The sequence below is a fragment of the Aaosphaeria arxii genome (genome assembly GCF_010015735.1).
Source record: "Aaosphaeria arxii CBS 175.79 unplaced genomic scaffold BU24scaffold_16, whole genome shotgun sequence".
Taxonomy (NCBI): domain Eukaryota; kingdom Fungi; phylum Ascomycota; class Dothideomycetes; order Pleosporales; genus Aaosphaeria; species Aaosphaeria arxii.
In genome coordinates, this window is record NW_022983489.1 from 351,884 (window position 1) to 377,742 (window position 25,859).

At 51.2% G+C, this 25,859-nt stretch overlaps 9 protein-coding genes across 9 annotated transcripts; 4 read left to right on the top strand and 5 right to left on the bottom strand.

Annotated features, from left to right (window-relative positions):
* Positions 1–392: 392 nt before the first annotated feature.
* BU24DRAFT_92511 (uncharacterized protein) lies at positions 393–1,331 on the bottom strand. The gene has a single exon (XM_033534813.1). It carries the CDS (start codon positions 969–971, stop codon positions 489–491), a length of 483 nt encoding a protein of 160 aa, XP_033377188.1. The 5' UTR covers positions 972–1,331; the 3' UTR covers positions 393–488.
* On the top strand, positions 1,171–3,232 carry BU24DRAFT_359699 (putative Xaa-Pro aminopeptidase P; the record flags this gene model as incomplete). Its single annotated transcript, XM_033524056.1, has 4 exons — positions 1,171–1,246; positions 1,336–1,395; positions 1,464–1,959; positions 2,020–3,232. The coding sequence occupies 4 exons, from the start codon at positions 1,171–1,173 to the stop codon at positions 3,230–3,232; spliced, it is 1,845 nt and encodes a 614-aa protein (XP_033377189.1).
* A 1,309-nt stretch (positions 3,233–4,541) lies between these two features.
* BU24DRAFT_429131 (vitamin B6 biosynthesis protein) lies at positions 4,542–6,081 on the top strand. Its single transcript, XM_033529657.1, has 3 exons — positions 4,542–4,906; positions 4,978–5,160; positions 5,280–6,081. The coding sequence occupies exons 1-3, from the start codon at positions 4,772–4,774 to the stop codon at positions 5,889–5,891; spliced, it is 930 nt and encodes a 309-aa protein (XP_033377190.1). The 5' UTR covers positions 4,542–4,771; the 3' UTR covers positions 5,892–6,081.
* Positions 6,082–6,435: 354 nt separating this feature from the next.
* BU24DRAFT_468637 (glycosyltransferase family 22 protein) lies at positions 6,436–8,237 on the bottom strand (the record flags this gene model as incomplete). Its single annotated transcript, XM_033532541.1, has 4 exons — positions 6,436–7,405; positions 7,459–7,586; positions 7,672–8,054; positions 8,129–8,237. 4 exons carry the CDS (start codon positions 8,235–8,237, stop codon positions 6,436–6,438), a joined length of 1,590 nt encoding a protein of 529 aa, XP_033377191.1.
* Positions 8,238–10,420: 2,183 nt separating this feature from the next.
* On the top strand, positions 10,421–11,510 carry BU24DRAFT_92758 (S-phase kinase-associated protein-like protein 1). Its single transcript, XM_033534815.1, has 4 exons — positions 10,421–10,507; positions 10,727–10,909; positions 10,973–11,143; positions 11,202–11,510. Exons 2-4 carry the CDS (start codon positions 10,742–10,744, stop codon positions 11,376–11,378), a joined length of 516 nt encoding a protein of 171 aa, XP_033377192.1. The 5' UTR covers positions 10,421–10,507; positions 10,727–10,741; the 3' UTR covers positions 11,379–11,510.
* A 602-nt stretch (positions 11,511–12,112) lies between these two features.
* Positions 12,113–14,338, bottom strand: BU24DRAFT_456087 (uncharacterized protein). Its single transcript, XM_033531416.1, has 2 exons — positions 14,014–14,338; positions 12,113–13,960 (listed from the first exon to the last, which is right to left on the bottom strand). The coding sequence occupies exons 1-2, from the start codon at positions 14,069–14,071 to the stop codon at positions 12,273–12,275; spliced, it is 1,746 nt and encodes a 581-aa protein (XP_033377193.1). The 5' UTR covers positions 14,072–14,338; the 3' UTR covers positions 12,113–12,272.
* Positions 14,339–14,508: 170 nt separating this feature from the next.
* On the top strand, positions 14,509–19,784 carry BU24DRAFT_497747 (kinase-like protein). Its single transcript, XM_033534300.1, has 3 exons — positions 14,509–14,886; positions 14,994–16,947; positions 16,996–19,784. Exons 1-3 carry the CDS (start codon positions 14,659–14,661, stop codon positions 19,671–19,673), a joined length of 4,860 nt encoding a protein of 1,619 aa, XP_033377194.1. The 5' UTR covers positions 14,509–14,658; the 3' UTR covers positions 19,674–19,784.
* A 226-nt stretch (positions 19,785–20,010) lies between these two features.
* Positions 20,011–22,833, bottom strand: BU24DRAFT_359559 (glycoside hydrolase family 78 protein; the record flags this gene model as incomplete). Its single annotated transcript, XM_033524049.1, has 2 exons — positions 20,011–22,401; positions 22,459–22,833. The coding sequence occupies 2 exons, from the start codon at positions 22,831–22,833 to the stop codon at positions 20,011–20,013; spliced, it is 2,766 nt and encodes a 921-aa protein (XP_033377195.1).
* Positions 22,834–24,052: 1,219 nt separating this feature from the next.
* Positions 24,053–25,811, bottom strand: BU24DRAFT_415588 (molybdopterin binding oxidoreductase; the record flags this gene model as incomplete). Its single annotated transcript, XM_033526305.1, has 2 exons — positions 24,053–25,529; positions 25,600–25,811. The coding sequence occupies 2 exons, from the start codon at positions 25,809–25,811 to the stop codon at positions 24,053–24,055; spliced, it is 1,689 nt and encodes a 562-aa protein (XP_033377196.1).
* Positions 25,812–25,859: the final 48 nt, after the last annotated feature.

Genomic DNA, 25,859 nt, shown 5'->3' on the forward strand with positions numbered 1-25,859 from the left:
GAAAGACGATCTGAGCGGGTGCGGCGGGCGCACGAATCGCATATTTACCGTAGTCGCAGATTGGGTGGACGGTTGGTGCCGATGCAGATGGGGCGTAGGAAGAGGCAGTGCAGGCGTTTTAGGAGGATCCCAACAGACAGATATGTACGGCGTTAGTAGCGACTGGATTGCTGTTTGAGGATTGACCTGGACCATCCATGTGTAGGTATGTAACAGTAAGGTGTTGTTTCTGATTGTTTGCACTGGCTGGACTGCGCCATGCAAGGCTGTTGTCACGTGATGAAACCTGTCAACCATCACCCCCACTTATCGATATGCGATGGATACCTAGGTGGACGATACGATGGATCTGAACCTCGACATTCCCCTCCATCTCTTTCTCTTTCTCTTTCTCTTCTTTCTTCTCCTTCATCTGTTAATATTATCACAGTATTGACCTTTCCACAGTACTAGTACTAGTCTCTACATCATCTTTAGTCTCATCATAATTAGGAATCTCCATGGCAGAATACACACTCGAAGAAAGAAAAAACAAGTACGAATACAACGCTAAACGCTTTCAAGACGTCATTCTCCACTCGCCTCGGAGCTCGAATGTCGAATGGGAGACGGCAGATGTTAGGCATAGCATGTATACGATACGGTGGGATCAATTGGACACTATTGTCGTACTCCGAGGTTGAAAAATGATTCGCCTCGAGAGGTCCTCTCAACTTCTTTATACTTACTTGTAAACACGGGTAGTATGAGAGGTCGGCAGAGATGAAAAGTAATAGTAGAGACGGCGTACAAATACCGATATTCCGTAGATTACTAGCAGATATCGATACGAGAAAGTTAGCTAATAGCAAAACTGTGTAGCTGCAAGCAAGCAAAGTATCTCCTGGTAACCAGCAAGTGGCAACCATTAACCCATTGGTATGCACATGCGTATGTAATACGCCGCCCCTCCTCCCGCATCCCATCCCCATCTACTTTGTTCAATCAATGCCTGCCGCAGAGCACTTCATCTTGCGCTCCCACGCACACGCACACCTGCACACCCACGGTCCCTTCGCCGCGGCCCTCTCCAGATCCTCGTCCCTGTTGTATGCTGCCGCCAGGACTTCTACACCCTTTCGTAGAGTCTTTTCCTCCTCTCGCATCCTCCGCTCTACCCCAACCTTAGACATGGAGAAGGTGCACACGACCGAGCGGCTCGCCGAGCTCCGCAAGCTCATGAAGGAGAACGAGATCGACATTTACAGTAATGCAACCCCACGTTCCCCTCCTCTCTGCATTATTTGAGTCTACGTACACGCGAGTACAATACAGTCAACTAATAATTATTCGCAGTGATTCCCTCTGAAGACAGCCACCAGTCCGAGTACATCGCTCCATGCGACGCTCGTCGAGGTTAGCAACCCGCCTATCCCACCTCTAACCGAGCCGGAGATAACGAAACTGACTGACTCTCGCGACAGCTTTCATCAGCGGATTCTCGGGCTCCGCCGGCTACGCGGTCGTCACGCACGACCGGGCGGCGCTCGCGACCGACGGACGATACTTCAACCAGGCCGAGAAGCAGCTCGACGGCAACTGGGAGCTGCTGAAGCAAGGGCTGCAGGACGTCCCCACGATACAGGAATGGACGGCAGACCAGGTCGAGGGGGGCAAGGTCGTCGGCGTCGACCCGACCGTCGTCACCGGTGGTGATGCCCGCAAGATCACGGAGAAGATCAAGAAGAAGGGTGGTGAGCTCAAGGCTATTAGCGAGAACCTCGTGGACAAGGTCTGGGGCCAGGACAGACCTGCGAGACCCATTGAAAAGGTCCGCGTGCAGCCTCTCGAGTACTCTGGAAAGAGCTTCGACGACAAGCTGGACGAGCTGAGAAAGGAGTTGGAGAAGAGGAAGAGCGTGGGGTTCGTAGTCTCCATGCTCGACGAGATTGCGTGGTTGTACAACCTTCGCGGCAACGAGTATGTTCGATTCCTATCCACCGACTATTATGTCTAGACTATTTACACTGACCGTCGCAGTATCCCCTACAATCCCGTTTTCTTCTCCTACGCCGTCGTCACACCCAAGGAGGCTACATTGTACGTTGATGAGAGCAAACTGCCCCAGAACGTCAAGGACCATCTAGGAGACAAAGTCAAGATTCGACCCTACGAGGCCATCTTTGAGGATGTCACCGCGCTCAGTGCGAAGGCGCTTGAGGCCGCGAGTGAAACCGACGCGAAGCCAAAATTCCTCACATCCACCCGAGCATCATGGGCGCTGAGCAAGGCACTGGGCGGCGAGGAGCGCGTCGAGGAGGTGCGCAGTCCCATCGCGGACGCCAAGGCGATCAAGAACGAGGTCGAGCTGGAGGGTATGAGGCAATGCCATATCCGCGACGGTGCTGCATTAACGGAGTACTTCGCCTGGCTGGAAGACCAATTGATCAACAAGGGCGCCACGCTGGACGAAGTGGACGGCGCAGACAAGCTCGAGGCGATACGCTCCAAGCACCAGCACTTCATCGGTCTCTCCTTCGACACCATCTCCTCGACAGGACCAAACGCAGCCGTCATCCACTACAAGCCAGAGAAGGGCGCTTGCTCGACCATCGACCCCAAGGCCATCTATCTATGCGATTCGGGAGCACAATACCTGGACGGCACCACAGACACGACGCGCACTCTGCACTTCGGCGAGCCAACGGAGATGGAGCGAAAGGCCTACACGCTCGTGCTGAAGGGCAACATTGCGTTGGAGCGTGCTAGATTCCCCAAGGGCACGACTGGATTTGCCATTGACTCCTTGGCTCGACAGTTCCTCTGGGCAGAAGGTCTCGACTACCGACACGGCACTGGCCACGGCGTTGGGTCATCGCTGAACGTCCACGAGGGGCCCATCGGCATCGGCACGCGCGTGCAGTTCTCTGAGGTGTCGCTCTCCGTTGGGAATGTGATTTCAGACGAACCAGGCTACTACGAGGACGGCAAGTTTGGCATCCGCATCGAGAACATGGTGATCGTGAAGGAGGTCGAGACGACGCACAAGTTCGGCGACAAGCCGTACCTCGGATTCGAGCACGTCACGCTGACGCCGCACTGCCGGAACCTCGTCGACCTGAAGCTGCTGACCGAGGAGGAGAGGCAGTTCATCAACGACTACCACAAGGAGGTGTTCGACAAGACGAGCAAGTTCTTCGAGAAGGACGAGCTGACGCTAGAATGGCTGAAGCGGGAGACGGCTCCGTACTAGACGGCTAGCTGGAGTGGACGGGGGATGAGCTCCGGGCGACATGCCTAGTTGGACGAACAGCAGGGGGGAATCCGAGGCTTCGATTCCGACGGGTGAAGTCCCTGCTACTGGTGATTGGACCGGCGCAAAGAGCGGCGCCCTTGTCGTCGGAATGAACAGTTACAGTGTCGTTCTGAACAGCTCTTAGTGGGCGGGTGAGGGGTGGATACAGCGGGACGTTCGACAAGCTCCGACTCCGGTCGGTTTGGAACGGATATATCGATTCACACACACAGAAAGGACACTACCTGTATATACTAGTTATAACAGCATAGCATAGGATAGGTAGCATACATTCATACGAGCAGATACGAACAGCAACGAAACGAAGAACTCAAAAGATACCCTGTATGGGTTGGCGCTGTAGCATCCTCTTTGCATTGAAGTGTTACATACGAGTAGATGTAGTTACAGAGTGCCGCAAATACAGTTCTAAGAGGTACTCATACGTACTGCAGCACAACTTTTCAATGACTCCCATTCAAATCTACAACCACTCCCCCTCCAAGAAAATTGCAAAAGAAAATCAATGACTGCATGATCGATCCATAACAACACCTCCCCTACCAGGCATGTTTCCAGGCGCTGCAATCGACATGTATATATTTTTCACGCCCTATACGCTTACTCCGCTGATCGGACGAACGATGTGGTGGTGGGGTGGAGCGGCAATTCGCGGCCATCGGCCTTGGGAGTTACTTTTTGGGGTTAGTGCGGTGGTATGGCGGGGTGGTTTGGACGCGGGGCGGGGTGAGTTTGAACGACAAAAAGTATGATTGACTGTCACTGTCTTGACAATCGTTGGTTAGGAGGACGGGGAATGGAGGGATGGATATGAATATTTTAGGTGAGATTAGAGTGGCTTCAATTGGGGTTCGAGAAGGTGGTTGTTTGAGTGGATGGATATCCTTTGGTATCATTGAGTATCCGGATATGTGTGAATGTCAGTGTCACAACGGTTATTATCAGAACGAGTAGGATCGGAGAAAAGAACATCTTCATCCATTCAGTCAATTACCATTTACTCTAATCATCATCAAGATCACCACAGTTAGTCTACGAGTATACCCTGTCCTGTTTAGATCTCAGACTATGACTGTTCCGTTGCCCGTCGGACCCTCGTTTTCTCTTGGTTTGCGCCATTAAATTGCCTCGATTGGTCACTTTCTCCCGTTCATATTCGTATGTACCTCTCTAACTAAGTGACCGAGACCTAGAACATTAGACTCTTGGGAGGGAGGGAGGGAGGGAGGGAGGGGAGGGACAGAATTATATATCCTTTTTCCCCAACTTTTTTTTCAGCCTTCCCCTCCACTCTTCTTTACTGCTTCGATCTTTTCCAATTGACTCATCACTCACTCACACTCTTCCCCACCTCAATTGACTTCTTCTCTCCCGTCGACCTCTGACTCTCATATAAGAAGAGACAGACTCTCCTCCTCTCTCTCCTTCTCTTTCCCCGTCAACAGTGACAGATCCCCTCCTACACATCCACACACAATGGCCACCGAACTCCCCACCACCAACGGCAACGGCACCGCCGCCCAGGACGGCGACAACACCTTCGCCGTCAAGGCCGGCCTCGCCAGGATGCTCAAGGGCGGCGTCATCATGGACGTCGTCAACGCCGAACAAGTAACCTCCCCCCATCCTCCTCCCCCCTTCCCACCTACACCGGAACCCCCAGATTGCTAACGTAACCCAAGGCTCGCATAGCAGAAGAAGCCGGCGCCGCCGCCGTCATGGCCCTCGAGCGCGTCCCCGCCGACATCCGCGTCCAGGGCGGCGTGGCACGCATGTCCGACCCAAAAATGATAAAGGAGATCATGGATACCGTTACCATCCCCGTCATGGCGAAGGCGCGCATCGGGCACTTCGTCGAGTGCCAGGTACGATATACCCCTTTCCCATACCCTCTCTCCCCCCTCAAAGTTCCTCCCCCGGACCTCCCTCCAACTTTCGATTACACTGGGTAGGCTTGACCGCTAACGCAATCGCAATGGTACAGATCCTCGAAGCCCTAGGCGTAGACTACATCGACGAATCCGAAGTCCTGACTCCAGCCGACGCCGTCCACCACGTCTCGAAGCACGCCTTCCGCGCCCCCTTCGTCTGCGGGTGCCGCAACCTCGGCGAGGCGCTCCGCCGCATCTCCGAAGGCGCCGCCATGATCCGCACGAAAGGCGAGGCCGGAACCGGCGACGTCATCGAAGCCGTCCGCCACATGCGTACCGTCAACTCTGAGATCGCGCGCGCGAAGGGCATGGACGAGATGGAGTTGCGTGTGTACGCGAAGGAACTGCAGGTGGACTATGAGTTGCTTAAGCAAACGGCGGAACTCGGGCGGCTTCCCGTGGTGAATTTCGCGGCGGGGGGTGTTGCCACGCCGGCGGATGCGGCGTTGATGATGCAGCTTGGGTGCGATGGGGTGTTTGTGGGGAGTGGGATTTTTAAGTCCGGGGATGCGGCGAAGAGGGCGAGGGCGATTGTGCAGGCGGTTACGCATTATAAGGATCCGAAGGTTTTGGTCGAGGTGTCGATGGATCTTGGGGAGGCGATGGTGGGGATTAATACGGAGAAGATGCCGGAGGGGGAGAGGTTGGCGAAGAGGGGGTGGTGAGTGTGAAGAGATGAAGGGAGAGGGCGAGTTTGTATGATAGGAATGAAAATGGAATGGGTGTTCGATAGCACGGTATGAATGCTCAAAAATGTGTTTAGTTATTACATCGCCACCCAGCAGTTCAACCTACACTACCAGTACTTATCTCAAAAGAAAAAACAAGCAAAAAAGAGGGTATCAAATTCACCAAGCAGCGTCCGTCCCCTGAGGAACCGAGAAAACAAAAGGTAAACAAGTACACAATATGAGAACAAGAATCCCCCAAGATAAAACAGCCCAGTCCCCCTCCCGTCCGTCCCAAATATGACATAGGAAATACCGGTGTAAAGCCCCCATCCTTTTATGTTTCTTGGTCTTCCTAGGGAAGATGGATTAACATGTGGTTGTGTTGCTTTTTGTTTCCTTTTTCCTTTTCAGACGGCGAGTCTGTTTCCTGTCTTGTTGGTTCTTTTGACTTTGCATGTGTGAGAGATCCACCCGAGTCCCAACCTATGATGCGCCATGGAAAGAAATGGGTATGACATAGGAAATGTTTGTTTGGTGTTTATGGCGTTGACGAGTCGTCGTCCGCCGATATCGGGAGTTGGTCATCTGGCACGGCCAAGCAGTTCCTCGTCACTCGCCAGATCACGAGACCGCGATCGCCGACCACGCGGCTGAGCGTCGGCCACACGCCGTCGTCGCCGAAGTCCATGTCGTCAAGGTTGAGGTGCCGGCGGTAGCTCCATGTTTCTTCGAGGTGGATGGCCTCGCTGCTGTGTGCGGCTGCGTAGGGTTTGAGGGCGTATGCTGAGCGTGGAGCGATGAGGTAGATGGAAGCTAGGTTTGTGGTGTTGGTGTCGCATGTTGGAAGCACGGCGGTCAACTGATCTAACATCGTCTCTGCCGGCATGCCCATCAGATCGACTGTGGTTAGTTCTTCGTTCTTTCCGTTCAGCAGCCAGATCGGCGGACTGTATGTCTTCCACCAGAACGCATGGGAGACTGTCTCGTTCGTCTTGGCGATGTGCATCTGGACCGGGACGATTCCGCCCTGGTGATAGATGCCCATCAATACACCCAGAGCAAGATTGAATAGAACCCATGTAAACATCCAGAGTCGTCGAGGAAATGGTCGGCGGGGTAGTTTGATCGAGGCCAGGATGAGTGGCACGGCGGGAAGGAGGAAGCGGGCCTCTTGATGTGGGAATATGCTGAGTAGAGCGACGCCAGATAGAGCAGAGACAAGGGCTGTACTTAGGTCGGAGCGACGGAGAGAGAATAGTAGTAGGAACGCCGGTCCAAGGAGTTGGGGGAGGTTGGCGACGACATGTTGATAGCGGGGATGGAGGCCATGTTGCGCGAGGTTGGCGGAATCCGAATTATAGAGGAAATTGTTCAAAGGTGTAACGACAGGATGCTTGAACACATTCGAGAAGGCAAAGTCCCCTGGGGTATAAAACGCCGTGTCTATGCTGATGGCGATGAAGGTGGTGAGGAGAGCGGCGATGGCGATGAAGAACAGAGAGAATGGTCTGGTCAACACGGTCAGTGACCACATGAATTGTTCGAGAATGGAAAATCATACTTGCGCTGGAAGTGAGGCAGCAATATGATCGAAGGGACAAGCAAAAAGGCTGGAAATGTGATCCTATTGAAGACGCCCACGACGACTAAAAAGCCCAGCACGGATGATGCTAGGATGCTGGTACGCTTCTGCGCGGGTACGTTAGTGTCCGTCGTGCAAGGGTCGGAGCTGCATTCCGATGGCAGTAGATCGCGACCGAACTTCGATTCGTACCTTGTCTTCGACAATGCGTCGTATTAGGACCAGACTCCAACACACCAACAGCGTCTCGAGGCTGTTGGAAAAGGTATGCGTCTGGAAGGTCCAGGTCACGTAGGAGGATGCGATCAGCGGCACGGCAATGCGTCGGGCGCGCGGTGACGGCAGCAACTCCTGGATTGCCCAATCCTCCAAGACGACGCTCAGAGTGAGCATCAGCACGCGCAGTGTCCAATACACCACCGAGGGCGAAACCTCATCGTGTCCGAACCCCTCCCAGAGCCAGCGCAGGAGGTACATGGGCCAACCGTATGCGAGCCATAGCGGGAACGTGCTACGGATGGGATTCTCGGAAGTGAATTCCCAAGTTTCGTGGACGGGGTAGGAGAAGACACGGCCTGAGGGGAGAGAACAAAGTCAGTAGGGCACAACGGAGGAACAAAGGTCAGAAGATTGGAACAGTAGGACCTACCTGCAATGACCTCTGGCCCCTGGAAGTTCTCATCCGGGTGGAGGTAGCTGGGGGAGAGCGCAAAGTAGATGCGGACCAGAATCAAGAGGAAGTAAAAGCGCCGCCACATGCTGCCTGCAGAGTTGAGGATGCGCAGGAAGGGTCGCGCAGGAGCATGGCGCAGTAGGGAGTGTGGTTGTAGTTGTAATAGTTATTGTAGTTGCGGGTGATAGTCGCGGTGGTGGTGGTGTTGTACTAATGGTCAGGAGGGAGAAAGGATCAATACTAGAAGAGGTCAAATGGACTGGACCGGCCGTTTTCGAACGAAGCGGCGTGATCAATCGCCAGAAGTGATAGTCCAATCCAGAAAAAAAGTTGGATGGCACGGATGAGTAGGGTGGGTGATAGTTGGGTGACGGGTGCAACGACCACGCGGGATTGATAATCCTCGTCGTTAATAGGGGAGGGAGGGAGAGGCTCTACTAGTAATAATACTGTGTAGCTGTCTAGGTACTCTGAGTGGAGGGGCGCAAACGTTAATAGGAGGGTCGCCCCACGCACGGAGAACAACAAAAATTGACTTGACGTCGTTGAAGTTTGATAATATTACGATAATAGGAGAATGGTGTCTCTAGTAAGAGTAGCAGTCAATGAATGAGGGATGAGGATGGGGGTGGATGGATGGATGCAGTCAGTTGAGGCCATCTGGCAGTAGTTGAGGATGTGCGTACCCCCATGAGAAATGCTGAGAATAGCCGCGAACGATGCCTGTAGGGGGGAGACTTATATCAAGGGTGAGTGAAAGGATGAATCAGGAAATTGCAAGATCATGGATGTATGATTCTATACATGAGTGTACACATGTTGCACGATTGAATGAAATGATTGAATGGATATCTACATGGACGGGTGAGATGGGTGAATGGAATGCGATGTTCGCAGCGCATTTCGTGGTCACGTGATGCACAAATGCGGATCATCCCACGCCCTCTTAAGAGGTTCTGTGAAAACAGGCAATGTGTATTATCAAAACCAAAGCTCACCTGGTAAATAATCGAGTTGAACCAGACATCCCTTGTTTCATATCCTACGTCTGGAAACTACACGAATAGAAATAGACGGCTGTCCACTCCTCCTCCGGCGTCCCTTGAAGGAACGTAGATGAGACACTGCGCCGCACCGTGGTTCCGTTCTGGACAGGACTCAAGACGTACCATGATCCAACAACACCAACTGACAATGGCTATAGGCGTGCAATTGGTCGCTAGTTGATGATGAGTTGATGGGAAAGGGGAAAGAGAGATTGAAAACAAAGTAGACCATGGTTTATGCAGCGAGGTGTCCGTGGAAAGATATCTGTAAAAAGAGTAATGATTCCTCAACTACTTGGTACTCCGTAGTTGCATTGTCTGTATTACATTACTTGTACGTGTCCCAATAGTATAGACCCACATATCGTACTTACGTAGAGAATTTGTGAGGTAGTGGAACCTGGCTTACCTTCTCAATGATGAGGCGAACGAGGTACATATACATGCATGTATCCATTTCTACATGTACGACCACACAGTTCGGATGAGGCATAGGAGAACTGGCGTATCACGACATTAGTGTCGGGAATGGATGGAATGACACGAAGCATGAAAACCACATAATACCCACTACCGAGTACCAAGAAGACGAAAATAATCATTCTGGACTGCAGCCTTGCCAGGCGAGAGGGTACAGTCAGAAGGCAAGGCATCATACCTGATTGGGGTAATCGGTGTTTCTTGTGTTTGTCTGCCTGGACTGGGTCACATCCCAGGAACCGAAGAGGACGAACAAAGGTTTCCAGAGGCTTGTATTCAGCTATACGAATATAGCATAGTACGAGATTGGCGCAGGCTGAGGAAGTAATAAAGTGTTTTGAACCGTAGGGAGTACCTAGTATGAGGATGGTGGCACAGTTAGTACTGTGTGTAGTGGTGCCATCGTCTCTAACAACATCCATTGTTGCCTTCAGCCTCAAGGCAACATTCTCTCTTTGGTTCCTTTGGTAGATGTTAATTCCCCTCCTTCACGATCAAGTTGGGTTTAGACTCTACTATTCTATTCACACAATTCATTCAACCATCCTAGGTTCACAACACTCCCCGTTGGTACCTGAATGCGCGCTATCCACCCGCTTTACAACATTACTCATTGTTGGCCAGCACAAACACACATAACCACTACTTCCATCCACATATAATAAGGCGGTGGTTCTCCTTCTCATCATTCCTCTTCATCCAATTCATCATCTCATTACTTCGGACATCAGCACCAATTCTTCCTTTCTTTTTCTCAACGCACGTACCTTTCCAGCCAGAAAAACAAAACAAGACCTGGTAGACTGTAGTACAATACCATACCAAGTAAGTAAGTACAGAAGCAGTTTAGCGGCCACCCCGCCTCACCCACCTACTCACTCACTCACACCTACTCCGCCGCGCCGCTCTCTCCCTCTCTCTCTCACTCTCTCACTTCCTCCTGCCTACATCAACTTCCGACTCGCCAACCTCACCTACCACCTCCTCCTCAGCCTTTCCTCTCCATCCAAGATACAACGCCAAATCCACACTCTTAACCAGCATCCAGATACCGTCAGACAAAATGGCTTCCTCTTCCACAACAACCGAGAAGGACACCAGGATCATCCTCACCACCAGCGACAACGCCGACCTTAAGGTGGATCGCGACGTCGCTGAGCGTTCCATCCTCATCAAGAACTTGCTCGAGGATCTGGGCGGCGATAACAACGAGCCCATTCCCATTCCCAACGTAAGTACTAACTTCGCATCTTGTCCGCTTTCCTTTCGACTCTTGCTAACCGCGCCGCCTTAGGTCAATGAAGCCGTCATGAAGAAGGTCCTCGAATGGTGCGAGCACCACCGCAAGGACCCCCCCGCTTCCCAGGACGACGATGCCGACTCCCGTAAGAAGTCAACCGATATCGAGGAGTGGGATCAGAAGTTCATGCAGGTCGACCAGGAGATGCTCTTTGAGATCATTCTCGTAAGTAACGCCCTCTTCCCAAATTCCGGGTTTCCACTCACTAACATTACTGCGCTAGGCTGCCAACTACCTCGACATCAAGGCTCTGCTCGATGTCGGCTGCAAAACCGTCGCCAACATGATCAAGGGCAAGTCCCCCGACGAGATCCGCAAGACCTTCAACATCCAGAACGACTTCACCCCCGAGGAGGAGGACCAGATCCGACGCGAGAACGAGTGGGCTGAGGACCGCTAAAGGCGAGCAAGCTCGCTTGAAGCTTCCTGCTGAGTGTTCCTTCTCTCGGCATCCGTGTACACGAACCAAAAAACGACCTCATGACGCCCCCACCCGCACATCATCCCATCGATTACCACTTTCTATGCGCATCCTGTTCCTCTTCACCCGAAAGATATCCACGGACGTACACCCGATTCTCTCAGGCCGCTCTGCTTAGGCGGTCCTGTCGTTCACTTTGTCCCCTCCGTCTCCTTTCATTTCCGCTGTACAACTAGTGGCGCATGATTGGCATATTTATGGTATGGGTCTCATTGTACGCGCTGTCCGTCTCCGACTCTCTGGCGGGGCCCTGTCCTCTGGGCAAGGCCAAGGCAAGAGAGAAGGAGAACCGGGATGGCAGCCTTGGCTTCTTCCCTTCTCCACATTCCGTGCGAGGGGAGGCGGAAACCGGCACTATACGCCAACTCACATCCCAGGTAGCTGCTCAATGGACTATTAACGTCATTACCGTAGAAAATATAAAAAAAAACTAAAAAAAAAACTGCCAAAGTAATATGATTATGATCTCACTCTATTCTACTAATATGTTTTCAATTGACTACACACATCTATCCGCTTACAGCAGCATCATCTTTGTTGCCGGTACTCTCTCAGAAGCCCCTTCACAGATGAAGCACTACCACTCACGCATTAATTGGTCAAAAGGCAAGCAAGAATGAGTTTATTCGCACCACGAACCCTATAGAGAATCGGTAGTGATAGCAATAGAGACAGAGGTATATCCGCGCAAAACAAGAAACCAGCAAAACTGACACCCCCCACCCCCTACCATTTACACCAATAACGCCATTCCTTTGACTTCGAACCCACGTTTCCCCCTCCGTGCTTCTTGGTACAAACCACAGCTGTTTATTATGAGGTAGAGGCAGCAGCCATACCAACGCCCTTCCTGTTCTTGCGCTCCTGCAACCGCCGGCGCGCTTGCTCTTTGCGGTCGACGGGGAGGGGCGTGGGTTTCTCCTTATCCTGCCTTTCTGTGCCTGTGTCTTTGGGTTTCATCGTTGTCGTTGTCGTGGTTTGGGGCGGGGATACTGATGGCTGTGATGATGGCTCTGCTTGCGTGGTGGCCGTGGGGCGAACCTGGCGGCGTGCTTGTGTGCGGGTGGTGTTGTTGTTGCTCGTCGAGTACGACCCGAGGAGAGGGGGAGCTGTGGACATGGGGACCGCCATGAGGTCGTGGAGGTCTTTCTTCTGGGGGAGGGGGCTGTCGTCGATGGCGGAGAGCCACGGGTCGTCAGTCGTCTTCGTCCTCGTCTTCGTCTTCGACGAACGGGCTTCGGGCTCCGGGGACGGTAAGGGGAGCGGGCTGGATGGGAGGAGTATGTTTTCCCTGCTTGGTGAGGGCTTGCTGCGGATGCTGAGCGGGGGTTTGGGTATGTGGTGTGGTGCTTCTTTCGTCGGGCTGGGGGTGTCTCTTGTGGAGAGGGTGGATTTGAGGATCGCGGATGCTTCGAAGAGGTCGGCGGTGTTGTTTGCGTCGTCGGTGATGGTCTTCCGCCGCGAGTACGTGTTGGGCAGACTCTGGCGGCGGGTGCGCCAGGATTTGGGGGGTGAGTTCTCCTTGTTCTCGGGGACACCGCGCGTGCGCCCGAGGGAGGAAACGTCGGCCTGGCCGAGATGGAGCTGGCTGAGTTCTTTGCTTGGGTCTTCGTAGATTGAGAATGGCATCTTGTCGGCGGTCTGGACTGTAGCCTGTGATTTCTCTAGCCCTCCTATCTTCTTCTTGAGAAGCGCGTTCGTCATGTCGGCGGCATTCTTCTCTGAGGTCGCCTTCCGCAAATGTTCCTGGAGCTCTTTGATCTGCTGCTCCAGCTGTCGTTCGCGGCTTCGGAATCGCCGCCGCTCCTCGTCTCGCTGGTTCGTCAAGGCGGTCGCCTCCTCGTCCTTCTTCTTCGCATAGTTCTTGGCCACCTGGTGCTTCGCAACTAACTGCTTCATCTCTTTCTCGCTCCTCTTGGCGTACGTCTCATACTGTTCCTTCCAATACTTGCCCGAGTCTGACCGCGGAACACCCAGGTCGAGCGTTATGTCACTGTCGTCTCTCGATTTTGGCTTTTCTCCCGATTTGGTCTGCGTCGTGGATCGCGCGTCGTACAGCGCTTCGGTGAGCTTCGTCCGCGGCTTCTTGTCGCTTCCTCCCATTGCCTTTAGTTCTGTGCCCGGTGTCCATGGACTTGGGAACTTGCCCGGGCAGTCGTTTGGAATGCCGCTTCGTCCGATATCCCCCTTCTTCCCCTCATTGTCCATCACCTGCGAACCGAAGGAGACCGTTTTCCTGCCCTTATTCACCGTGCCCGGTGTCATCAAGATGCCATTGGGTTGCTTCGACGGCGACGGCATCGCAGCATTTCCTTTTGGCGCAGGGAATTCGGGTCTCGTCGTGCCGGCCGTATCGCTCAATAACTTCTTCCCTAAACTCCTGCTCGGAATCGCGTCGTCCGGTGCTGGCGTGCCGAATATCGCTTGCTTGAAGGCTTTCACCGCAAATTGGTGCGCCGGCGTGTCGGGGGGATCAATGAACGTCGTTTCGTTTCCAGGATCTGATCACGTCAGTATCGAAGCTATTATGCGCTCCGAGGGCGCATTCACGCACCAGGGGGGAGGTCTTCGATCACATTCGTGATCCGAGGCCCTGTTATCCATGAAAACATGGCGTATGAAGTGCACTATCATACACAGACGGAAAGAGAGAAAACAGTCGCTTCTTTGTGCGTTGCAGTGACCGTGTTCGTTCGTTTGCGATAGTTGGAGGAAGTTGTTTTGGTTGTTTGTTTACAGTTGAAACGACAGTTGAGGCCTTCAAATCGGCACCTTGATCGGTTGGATGGAGTGAGCGAAGTTAGATCCTGCAGTTCCTCGAGATTCGTCGCTTTTTAGTATTGAAGTAGGCACATTTCCGGAATAGCAATCACAAAGTCAATCAAAGAAAAGGTAATGATATTGCCCAGGACTCGTTCATCGATCGCGTTCTGGGGTCTAATAATGGCCTAATCCCAGAAGGGGAAGGCGCATCTATGCATATCTTTGCCCCACCAAAAATGACATGGCGAACCACGAAGGGTCGGTGAAAGACGTGATTGCTGTCACAGTCAACAACTTTCACTTTTCACTTGTTATTATAATCACCTGGATCTGTCATGTCTGCAGCGTGAGAAAAGGCAGCAGCCTCTGGCTGTGCGCCCCTTCAAAAGTCAACTTCTCGTGTTGACATGTAACCACCAAAACGACACAGCTCAATATGGCACCGCCAAAGACACCTCGAAGACAAACCTCCAATGTATCCCCACTCAAAAATGGTTCTCCTGCCATGGGGACTCCAAATGCAGCACTCAACCAGCAGGTCAAGTCGCCGTCAGCTTCCCAGCCTACAGATGGCTATACCCAGGCACAGGAAGAGGAGATCGAAGTCTTGAAGTCCATCTACATGGAGGATTTCGAAGAAGTAGAATCCAGAGGGGCATGGAGTGTATGTTTCATATTTCTAACTCTCATGACTGGCTCTCTACATTATATAAATCATTTAGACCTAATCAAAGGTCCTCACGTGCTGCATCAACTGACTTATTTGTACAGAAAACCACAGACCGAGCTCTACGTCTAAAACTGAAGGCACTCTCTAGTGACGAGACTTGGGTCATACTGACGGCTAAGCTGACTGCTACGTATCCAAAGTCGTTACCAACACTATCATTAGAGGGTCTTGGTCGACTACGGCAAAAGACGAAGAACAGATTAGAAAAACTCTTAGTCACTAGGCCAAAGGAGATCGTCGGAGAGGTCATGATTTACGACATTGCCAGCACTATTCAAGAGATTCTCGAAGACGATCTTACGATTCGTGAAAATGACGGCGCGTTTGAGAATCTCGAGGCAGAACGGGCAGTCCAGGAAGCCGCCACCGCCGAATTAGCCAAGAAGCATGAAGAGGAGCTTCAGAAGAAACGAGAGGAAGAGAAGGCCGAGGAAGAGAGAGCGCTTCAGCAAATGGTCCACGATGAGATGCGGCGTAAAGAACAGATGGCCAAGCGGAAACACCGTGCAAGCGGACACACCCCGACCTCGTATTTTCCTCAAGGGAACACCTGTAACCAAGTCTCTTTTGATAGGATCATCAATTTCCAGGACGATGGCAAAGAGATGGAATTCACAGCTGTTGATGGTCTCATACCTTTCCGGTCTGGGTCGGTTACGGAAACCCTTCTAGTGAAGCCCGCTAGGAGCGACCAATGTCTTACCATGGTCTTGAAACGCATGCGTACCAGTAGCATTGACCCTGCCGCGGAGATCCAATTGAAGAAAGCCATTGTGGAATTCGAAAAGGAGATGGAAGATATCAAGCGTCTCAGGCAGTCGGCAATAATGAGCGTTTATGACTTCAAAATTGAGCACATAGCCGGTGGAGGCTGGGAAATCAATGTCTTGACAGAATATGCAGGCAAAGGCTCATTAGGGGAAAAGTTGGAAGACGATGGCGACATTGCTGTTGGCAAAGTGAGATCATGGACCATTGAGCTGCTCGAGGCCCTGGATTATTACCACCGGAATGGAGTCATCCATAAACGAATACACCCCCACAATATCCTTCTTCAAAAAGCACCCACAGGCAACATTACCGTAAAGTTGGCGGATGCAGGATTTCAGCAGAGCCTTCACAACCTCAACGCGTTGGGCCGCGGCGAACAAGCTTTCACAACATCTAGGACCGCGTTTTGGGTGCCTGCGGAACTAACACAAGATGCACGTCGAACCAGGAAGACTGATGTGTGGGATCTTGGCGTTGTATTTCTTCAAATGCTGTTCGGACTGGATGTCCCTCAGAAATACAACTCGCCAAAGGATCTATCCGATGCACTCGGCTGCTCGGAGGCGCTTCAGGAAATATTACGGAAGTTCTTCAAGCCGGACCCCAAGAAACGTCCGTCTCCCTTCGAGCTCATCCCTTGCGAGTTTCTTCGAGACGATGTCTCTGTCTACGAACATCCGTCAACGCCAGGCAGGTCACGACATTCCTCCATATCGTGGACTCCGCATCATCGTTTACGGCGTGAGTCTTCCAATGGCGCGGTGCCCTCCACTCGATATGCGAGCGAGTGGGTTGAAATTGGCCGGTTAGGAAAGGGTGGCTACGGTGAGGTTGTCAAGGCTCGTAATAGATTCGATGGTAGCATCTATGCTATCAAGAAAATACGACAGAAATCGGCTTCAGCACTAACAGAGGTTCTATCAGAGGTCATGCTTCTATCTCGTTTGAATCATCCGTGCGTTGTTCGGTACTACGGAGCCTTCCTGGATGAAGAAGGACCAGGCACACTGGATGCTGAAGACGATACCTCGACTACTTTTACAGAAGGTGACTCGAATTCAGGTTCGGAAGCTTCGGATGGAGGTTCAGGAGACGAACCGGCATGGAGCCGAAGTACGGGAGGGCTGGACTTTATCAGCTCGAGCCATCCGCGGATTCAATTTGGGTCCGACGAAGAATCCTTCAATGGCGACGAAGATGCAATTGTATTCGGCTCTGATTCTGGTAAGCAATATTGCGCTCTCTTTTTGGCTTTACTAACTCTTTCTAAAGAGGATGATGCACAATCTACATCTACACGATCTTTGATTGCCAAGAAACGCACAGCGTCAAGTTCTATCCCATCACGTCCTGTAAAGACAATACTTTACATCCAGATGGAATTCTGCGAGAAGCAGACCTTGCGCGATGTGATACGTCGAGACCTATACGAAGATCCAGATGAGGCATGGAGACTGTTCCGCCAGATTTTGGAAGGATTGGCCCACATCCATGGTCACGGCATCATTCACAGAGACCTGAAGCCTGACAATATCTTTATTGACGTTGCGAAGACACCAAAGATTGGAGATTTTGGACTAGCCACGATTGGGCAGTACCAAAGCACTGATCGAAAAGTCGCGGGAAGCCAAGCAGACGGCGGAGATATGACACGCAGTGTTGGCACTGCACTCTACGTTGCTCCAGAGCTTCGATCAGGCGTTGCTGGAAACTACACTGACAAAGTGGACATGTATTCGCTCGGCATCATCTTCTTCGAGATGTGTCATCCGCTGAAAACAGCCATGGAACGCGACTTCGTTATCAGACAGCTTCGAGAGAGGAAACACGACCTACCCGAGGACCTCAACTCTCCGGAGAAAGCTGCCCAAGGAAGCCTCATCACATCCCTCATCAGCCACCGACCAAGCGAACGACCTGGGTGCGAAGAACTTCTGCGAAGTGGAAAGGTGCCAGTACAAATCGAAGACAACGCTGTAAAAGAAGCCTTGAAGGCCCTGTCCGATCGAAACTCGCCACATTATGCCAAAATGCTGGCAGCCTTGTTTTCGCAGAAGCCGGACACACAAGCGAAGGATTTCACCTGGGATATTGCTACTAGTACAGGCACGCAAGACATTAAGCCGAATGATATTCTCCTTCAATCTCTAGTGAAGGAAAGATTAACCGCGGTATTCCGAGGGCACGGCGCGGTCGAGTCGCAACGACCCTTGCTCTTACCATGGTCGGAACATTACACCAACAAGAATGTCGTGAAACTGTTCGATCCATCAGGTACACTCGTGCAATTGCCGTTTGACCTCACTCTTCCATTTGCGAGAAGCATCGGACGCGGAGCACCTTACATCGAGAAAACATTCACAATTAGCTCTGTCTACCGTGACAGCTACACTGGAGGTGCCCCACGTAGTAACGGAGAGGCTGATTTTGACATTCTATCGGAGGACACACTCGACCTTGCATTGAAAGAAGCCGAAGTTCTCAAGGTCATTGATGAAGTGATTGATGAGTTCCCACCCCTTTCATCCACACAAATGTGCTTCCATCTGAATCACACAGAACTCCTAGAAATAGTGATGGACTTTTGTAGGATCGATTCGCTGCAACGTCCAGCTGTCAAGGAGATCTTGAGCAAACTCAACATACAGAAGTACAACTGGCAAAAGATCAAGAACGAACTCCGAGGTCCGGATGTTGGGGTCTCCTCGACTTCGTTGGACGATCTAGCTCGGTTCGACTGGAGAGATACACCCGAGAAAGCATTTGCCAAGCTGCGTCGAATCTTCGTTGGAACGAGATATCTTGACCGCACCCACGCAATATTTGCCCATCTGAGCTCCGTCGTCAATTACATGAAACACTGGAACATCAAACGGAAGGTATACATCAACGTACTCAGCAGCTTCAATGAGAAATTCTACAAGGGTGGGGTTCTGTTCCAATGTCTGTTCGATGGGAAGCAACGCGAAGTCCTGGCTGCGGGAGGCCGCTACGATCGCCTTATCGAAGAATATCGACCCAAAGCGCAGGGCCGAGGTCAACAGATTGCTAGATACCACGGTGTTGGCATGAATCTTGGTTGGGATCGCCTCGTCAACGCCATGGTGCGATATCTGAAGAAGCCAGACAAGACAACCTTTCTCAAGAAACACACCGAGGAGGATACGTCTGCAGTGTCTTGGATGCCTCGTAGATGCGATTGTCTAGTCGCCAGCTTCGATTCAGCTGTGCTGAGATCCACGGGCGTGAAGATGGCAGCTGGCTTGATCTCTCATGGTTTCACTGCGGAGCTCTCGATCGATGCTCACTCTATCGAAGATGTCCTAAGACATTACCGTGACGACCGACATAGTTGGATTATCGTCATCAAGCATGGTATTGCTCCCGACAAGCCAGATCTCAAAGTCAAAAGTATTGCAAAGAAGGAAGATACCGATCTCCGCTCTGCAGACTTGCTCAATTATCTTCGAAACGAGCTACGCGATCGTGATGCACGGGAAGGTACCGCCGCTCAACGAAATACAAAGGCTATCTCTACTACTCCTACGGCAACGGTTGCCTCTAAAGCCAACGTCGATGTTCTCATATCACACCATCGCTCTAAAAAGAGTAGTAAATGGTCAATCGTTGAGACTGCCCAGGCACGGTCAACCGAGCTCCTTTCTTCTTTCCAGGGCGCACCTATTGCAGCATTTGAGGCGAAGGACGAAATAATGAATCTGATCCGGGAGACCAGGCTGGGAGACCCGGAAACATGGCGCAGAGCTATCCAAAGTGTTCCACTGGCCGAGCGGAAGTACCTACAGGAATTGCATGACCTCCTGCGACGTTATGCTGCCCGTTGGAAGGATGAAGCTGAGGCTGGCAATGTGAGAAGTGGAGAGGGCGGGAAAGCATTCGTGTATAATTTCCGGACAGGGGGTTGCTTGCTCTATGATTTAGAAACTTGAAGACCACCCAGGGACTATTTGGGTACAGCCAAATTAGATAATGACGCCTGCCTTGTATGGCACGACTGATGAATGCTAAAACAAATTCGAGCTTCAGTATAATTTAAGGTCATCCTCGACTTTCGCTGGCCTGTCTCTGATAGTGAAGTTCGATTGATTTATGCCGAGTTTTCGTTCACCAAAGTCTCGGAAACCATGAAAAAAGTACCCATCAGGCATGGTGCGTGGCAATGGGCTTCTTATGTATCTAAAGATAAAGCTGTGCCCCCAGTAGGGCATGACAAAGTCACTAAATACAATATATCTTGCATCGCAAACGAATCCACGATGTTGTTCTCTACGGTCTTATCTGTAGTCTATAGTGACCTGGCTTGATACCTATTCTCTGCCCCCATCTCGAACTGACCGCAATGAACGTCTTACTTATTCTTTCCAATTTGACTGAGCTGGATACATGAGGGAGTAGTAAGAAACAAGTTGTACTCGTCGGTACCGATATATTCATCGTGACAACATCTTCATCTCCCGATTGTTCCTTGTTATACTCAATGGAAATCTTCCCATACGGGCACTCCATCGAGCCTTTGACGTGTCGAAACTCGCTTCTAAACGGTGGCTTGACAGTCCACGTCCTGTACGCCTCGCTCTCGGGTTTGAGACCCAGGACAGCCTCGTAGAACCATTCGTAGATAGTGCCTAACATGTCGTGACTCTTACTACGACAAGCATCCTGCCAGAATTCGTTGAGCGTAGTCTCTCCCCGCCTGATGAAGCGCATGTAGCTGGGATGTTCCTCTTGTCGCGCCATCTCAAGTACGATGTCTGGCCGATCGAGATCTGCAAGCGTGTTCCACAGGAACTTGAGTCCAATCTCACCGGCTTGGATCCGATTGTTTGCCGCGGCGCAGCCCTCGAGGAACGCTTTCTGCACATCAGCAACGTGCTCGTGGGGGACGAGGTCGAATTGCAGTGCGAATGCTTGTGCGACCATGTTCCGGTCCTGCTTGCCCGGCTCGTCGCGCGATGTGTAGAAGGCGTAGGGGTAGAGCTTTTTGTCAGTGACAAGGAGGTGCTCGTTGTATACCTTGTAGATTCGGTCTGCCCAGTCGGCGAACCGCTTCTCGCACGAGTCCCGCCCGAGTTCTCGTGCCATACGCTGAATGTTGCGTAGACAGCAGTAGTAGATCGCTGTCTCTATATTCGCCTGGTTATTCCCAAACGCTACACGGAGACCCCAATCTCCCAGTCCGTGCTCTATGAGACCTCCTTCACGCTCCTTGGTCTTGATATATTCCATGTAGCGTACGCATGGCTCGAATAGCTTCTCAAATACATGCGTCGAGTCGTAATAGAAGCGAAGCAACTCTGGTAACAATACAGCTGCGCCGCCCCAGGTAATAGTGTCGTGCATCGGGCCACACATGTATCTTATTTCTGGAGCCATGGTGGGCACAAGACCGTTCGGCTCTTGGGCATCAACCATGTCGTCTAATATTTTCGAATACAAAGATTCCATGTCGCGGATATACTGTGATGCGGGAGCAAGCAGATGTGTCACCTCCAGCCAAGCAAACTTTTCCATCTGAGGACAGTCGGTATGGTAGCTGAACATGTTACTGACGAAGGACCAGTAGCACATTTTGATCAGGGCGTTGACATCTTCTTTGTCCGTTTCGACCGACCCGAGCTTCGGCGCTGCAGATGAGACATGACGGGAAACCAAAGAATGGATGACAGGAAAATCTTGACCTTCCTCGATAGACACGCCTTCGACTTGGATGTAACGGGCGCATGTAAAGCAGAAATCTGGCTCCCAAGTCTCCACGCCTGTGCCCGCCAGTGTGAATTTGCAGAACACGCCAGTTTCGAATTGTTTGAACAGCGGGTCCGGCATCAAAACCCTGCCGCTATCATCAATCGTTTCCGAGAAGCGGACAATGACTTCCGAGCCAGCCTTTCCACTGACTTGAATTTTGACCATTGTAGTCATGTTTTGACCCATGTCGTAGCTGACAATGCCTGGCTCAAGAGTTTTCGTATCAACTGGCTCGAAAGTCTCATGAAGGATCACGGGTGGCTGAGATTGGTATTTCAACTTTCCTCTTGGCCCAGTAACAGGCGTTGCATTCTTCCACTCCTCATCTTCAATGAAACCAGGATGCTCCCAGCCAACCGGATACTGTCGGAAGTCCTTGGTCTCGGATGAATAAATATTTGCAAGAGTCGTAGCACTCGTCCTGATCTTCCAGTCCGGGCCTGTGATTATAGTTTCTCGGCTTCCATCCTCGAAGAATAGGTGTAGCTCTAGGAAGACGCAGAGTTCGTTGCCATATCTGACATACGTGTTGTCTTCGTAGCAAGGCCAAAAGAAACGATCTTCTCCCTGGTCACCAGCATAGAAGCCGTTGCCGACATGTGCTCCGAGCACGTTCTCCCCTTCTCGAAGGTTGTTGGAAATGTCGTAGGCGACAAATTGCACTGTCCTGTGATAGTTCGTCCAACCTGGATCTAGCACATGCTCATTGGCAGCAGCGGGGTCTCCATTGCACACAAAGTTGAAATGTCCAAGTCCAGAGGCGAACGCAATGGCTCGTGATGGTTTTCGTGGCAGGTCAATTGCTTTACGGACATAGAACGGTTTGTCGCCGTTGTCGCCAATCCACACGCTTTTCCATCTATTCGGCTCATCTTCAAACCACGTTCGGAATATGAGGCTGGTATGTGGCATCTATGGGCTCGTCAACTTTACCATCTATTTCGTATGATCAGTTTACGTCGTATTTACATAGGTCTGGTTCATGCTGTAAGGTGGAAGAAGCCCATTACACCGAGGATACGCTGTAAAGAATTCATTAACACCAGATTTGCTCTGTTTTCCTTCATCGTCCCATATGGTCACGCGCCAGTAGTGAAAACTTGCAGATGCAAATCCTCCATCCGGCTGGCACAAGATGTTACGTTGTTGTGATCCTTCGACTTTTGACGAGTCCCAGAGCGGGGTGACGAACTCCGGAGAATTGGACACCTCCACACGATATGCTACCTGCTTCGCATGCTCGCGCTCAGAATGCAGAACCCAAAAGAGACGAATCTTGTCAACGTCGATGCCGAGATGTTCGTGAAACGCGTGTATGCCACAACGAGTGACGGCCAAAGACATGGTGGATAGGTTAAGGTCCGGGACACGAACTCCGAGGAGAGGTAGAGGGGAAGGGATGAGCGTTTCGATTATGTGGACTATAAAATCGGTGGATTATTCTGTAGCCGTAATGATCCCTCCACTTTTGATTTATCTGGTGGGGATTTGACAGTCAACTGAAAAGGGAAGTAGTAGCCTCGACAGGTGAATTCGGATTAGATTAATAGAACTGCTCGGCGCAGATGCTACCGAGACCCACTCGGATCGTAGTGCTATTCGTGGTGTTATCATGCGTGATCAACGATATTCAAGTCAGATTGGAATGCAGACAATAAGATTCTAGCGAATCAGACTTTCCGTTGACTGGGTAGGTGGAGTTAAGAGTTCTTAGAACCCGTCATCAAAACACCAGAGGTCGGGATGTGGGGTAACGAGGGGCTAGAAGCATAGAAGCTCGTCCACATGTCTGCCACATACAGTCCATGGTTTAGATCAGCCACTCCATACATACATTAGAAATTCCAGGTTGCCACCTTCTCGGTATGACTTGTAAATGGGTACTTAGTATTGAAGAATGCAGTGTCCAATAATGTCGTAGCAGTCGAAGTGCAGTGTTCCTTAACATTGCATTCAAGTCCAATCTGAAAGCCGAAGTTATTTTCAGTTCACCCTGGTAGATTCCTTCCATTACCCAGTTATCAGCCAATGTTAGCATGCTGAGAAGCCCGATGTTTTTATTTCAGAGATCAACTATTCGTATTGTGAATGACAGATCGCGTATGGCCTGGAAGAGTGTTGTCCAGATTCCAGTTCATGTTCTCGCAAAATACAATCCCCTACAGGTTCGAACGTTAGACAATGCCACTGAAACGTACTTACCTCAGAACTAAATCTCCTCTCCCCTCAGATCTGACTGCATACTGTAGATGCTAGATATTATACCGGGAGATCAAAATAAATATCATAGATGATGTGGAAGGGATATTGTATAACCTGTCTCGTGTGCCCTTCATGTTGCCGTAGCGGTAGAAACGGGGATGAAGCAGAATGGGGGGATTGAGCTGATATTCAAAGAACATGAAGTGAATTCGTTAACGTCTACTCAATACAAAAGGTTGAGGTAGTTTCATCGTTTAAAAGTATCTGTGGAGACATCTCAGAGGGCGTAACGATAATGAGCAAAGAAGAACGTAAATAGATAGGTACAATCCTACTACTTCGTGTGTATACTCCAGCTGGTCTACTCATCTACGTCACGCGGATCATGTTTGTCCCAGAACTGATTATACTCTTCCCAACTCTGAGGAGAGAAAGCATAGGGGACTGTTATAGGCGCAATTGGAACGCCTGCTTTCTCGAACTCCTCCAGCCGGGCCTTTGTCCTTGGTCGTGATTTGTTGATACTGTACACGCTAATCCTGTGGCAAGAACTTGTGACGTGCAATCCCCAATTCCAGGAAGTGCGTACGTTCGAGGGCTGCGTGTTTAGTGCGTTGTCCCAACAGCGACACACAATCTCAACCCATCCTTCGACATCGCAAGGAAGTTCGAACTTCCAAGTACGCCAGGTCCATTTGCGCTTTTCAGAAAGATTCTCCAGAGGTACTGTGTACCAATTGAATCCTCCATCCATGGACAGCTCTACACGCTCTGGCCAGCGCCCCCCGCCAGAGTAAGCCCATCCATTGCATTGTATTTTACCGTTATGGATGACGACCTGCTTTGTCCAAGGCGACATGATCGCAGAGCTGACTGGCATTTCCTGGATTTGGATGCCATCAGTGAACTTCAAGTTGTGCTTTCCAGTTTGCTGGGGGAAGTAGAGGTACTCTTGACTCTGCACTGGTGCCAGACTTGGGTTCTTGATTGCTTTGATACGGTAGAGCCACTTGACACTTCTGGCGCCAATATAGCCCAGAACCACAAGACGGAGAGGATATCCGTGAATCCTGGGTAGAGGCTCCCCGTTCATTTCCCAGGTCAGCAGCACTTCGTTTGCCTTCACCTTCGACCACGGCACGCTGACAAGATAGTTCATGACTTTGTCGTCCTTGAAGTAGGTATCGGCTCCATAGAATTCCAGATGTTTAGCACCATCAATCAAACCTCCGCAAGCCTTGATCACCTTTTTCAAGCTGATGCCAGCGTAGCGAGCAGTGCCGATAGCACCTTCGGCCCATGGTGCTTGAGGAACTTCATCACCTTGACCTGGGTACTTGAGGATTTGCTCGATACGCCGAGTGCCAGAGCATTGAATAGTGACAGTTGTCTCAACTCGAGGGAACTTTGATTCGTCCATGAGCTCGTCCAAAGTGAATGACCTTGGATTGGCTACAAGGCCGTCCATGTCAAAGCTAAAATCCTCTGAGTCGATGATGGGAATGCCGCCATGATTTCTGACAAAGTGCAATGAATTAGGAGTGATTGCTTTGTCAGTGACGAGACGCTTGGGGGGCTCGCCGTTATAGGGGAATTGAAGAAGATGGAGCATTTCAGGGTGCTTTTCCTTCTGAACAAGGTCCCACGAGTCATCGGGTACGGTCTGTAGTTCCCCTCCGATGGCATGGTGCCACATCTTCCAGCGTATCCCAGGAAGCACTGGGTTAGTAGCTGGGATAGGACCAAGTTGGAATTCTGGATTTGGCGGCCAAGTGTAAGAAGTCAGGATCTTCCGGGCTATGGCCTTCTTGTCTGGGTAGTTCTCCCACTCTACGAACCTACGGTGAATCAGCACGATACCACAACCAAATAGATAGGACACCTGTGGGGCTCGCTGGCAGAACATACCCTTTCCATCCCTTCCGTTCCATCTTAAACAGTGCATCACGATCACCGATAGACTTAAGGGCTTCCTCGTCTTTAGCGGGCGCTGGAAAGGTCTGAGGGGCAAGAGTTCTGATCTGAGAGCCCGTCATGTCTAGCACTGGAAGCTCAGCACCGGACATGCCTTGCTCAATCTTCCACTCCCCAGGGCGGTTGGTGATCTTTGGTGCCGCCATGATTGTTGAATGAATTGTCACTTTCACCCAATTGAAAAAAGCAGTGAT

Bases quoted from the DNA above. Each gene is read 5' to 3' on its own strand.
- BU24DRAFT_92511 (XM_033534813.1), bottom strand. From the start codon at position 971: ATGGGGATGGGATGCGGGAGGAGGGGCGGCGTATTACATACGCATGTG.
- BU24DRAFT_429131 (XM_033529657.1), top strand. From the start codon at position 4,772: ATGGCCACCGAACTCCCCACCACCAACGGCAACGGCACCGCCGCCCAG. The intron at 4,907-4,977 runs GTAACCTCCCCC...ACGTAACCCAAG, and splicing joins ACGTCGTCAACGCCGAACAA to GCTCGCATAGCAGAAGAAGC. The intron at 5,161-5,279 runs GTACGATATACC...GCAATGGTACAG, and splicing joins GGCACTTCGTCGAGTGCCAG to ATCCTCGAAGCCCTAGGCGT.
- BU24DRAFT_92758 (XM_033534815.1), top strand. From the start codon at position 10,742: ATGGCTTCCTCTTCCACAACAACCGAGAAGGACACCAGGATCATCCTC. The intron at 10,910-10,972 runs GTAAGTACTAAC...GCGCCGCCTTAG, and splicing joins AGCCCATTCCCATTCCCAAC to GTCAATGAAGCCGTCATGAA. The intron at 11,144-11,201 runs GTAAGTAACGCC...TTACTGCGCTAG, and splicing joins TGCTCTTTGAGATCATTCTC to GCTGCCAACTACCTCGACAT.
- BU24DRAFT_456087 (XM_033531416.1), bottom strand. From the start codon at position 14,071: ATGTTTTCATGGATAACAGGGCCTCGGATCACGAATGTGATCGAAGAC. The intron at 13,961-14,013 runs GTGCGTGAATGC...TGACGTGATCAG, and splicing joins GATCGAAGACCTCCCCCCTG to ATCCTGGAAACGAAACGACG.
- BU24DRAFT_497747 (XM_033534300.1), top strand. From the start codon at position 14,659: ATGGCACCGCCAAAGACACCTCGAAGACAAACCTCCAATGTATCCCCA. The intron at 14,887-14,993 runs GTATGTTTCATA...TTATTTGTACAG, and splicing joins AATCCAGAGGGGCATGGAGT to AAAACCACAGACCGAGCTCT. The intron at 16,948-16,995 runs GTAAGCAATATT...CTCTTTCTAAAG, and splicing joins TGTATTCGGCTCTGATTCTG to AGGATGATGCACAATCTACA.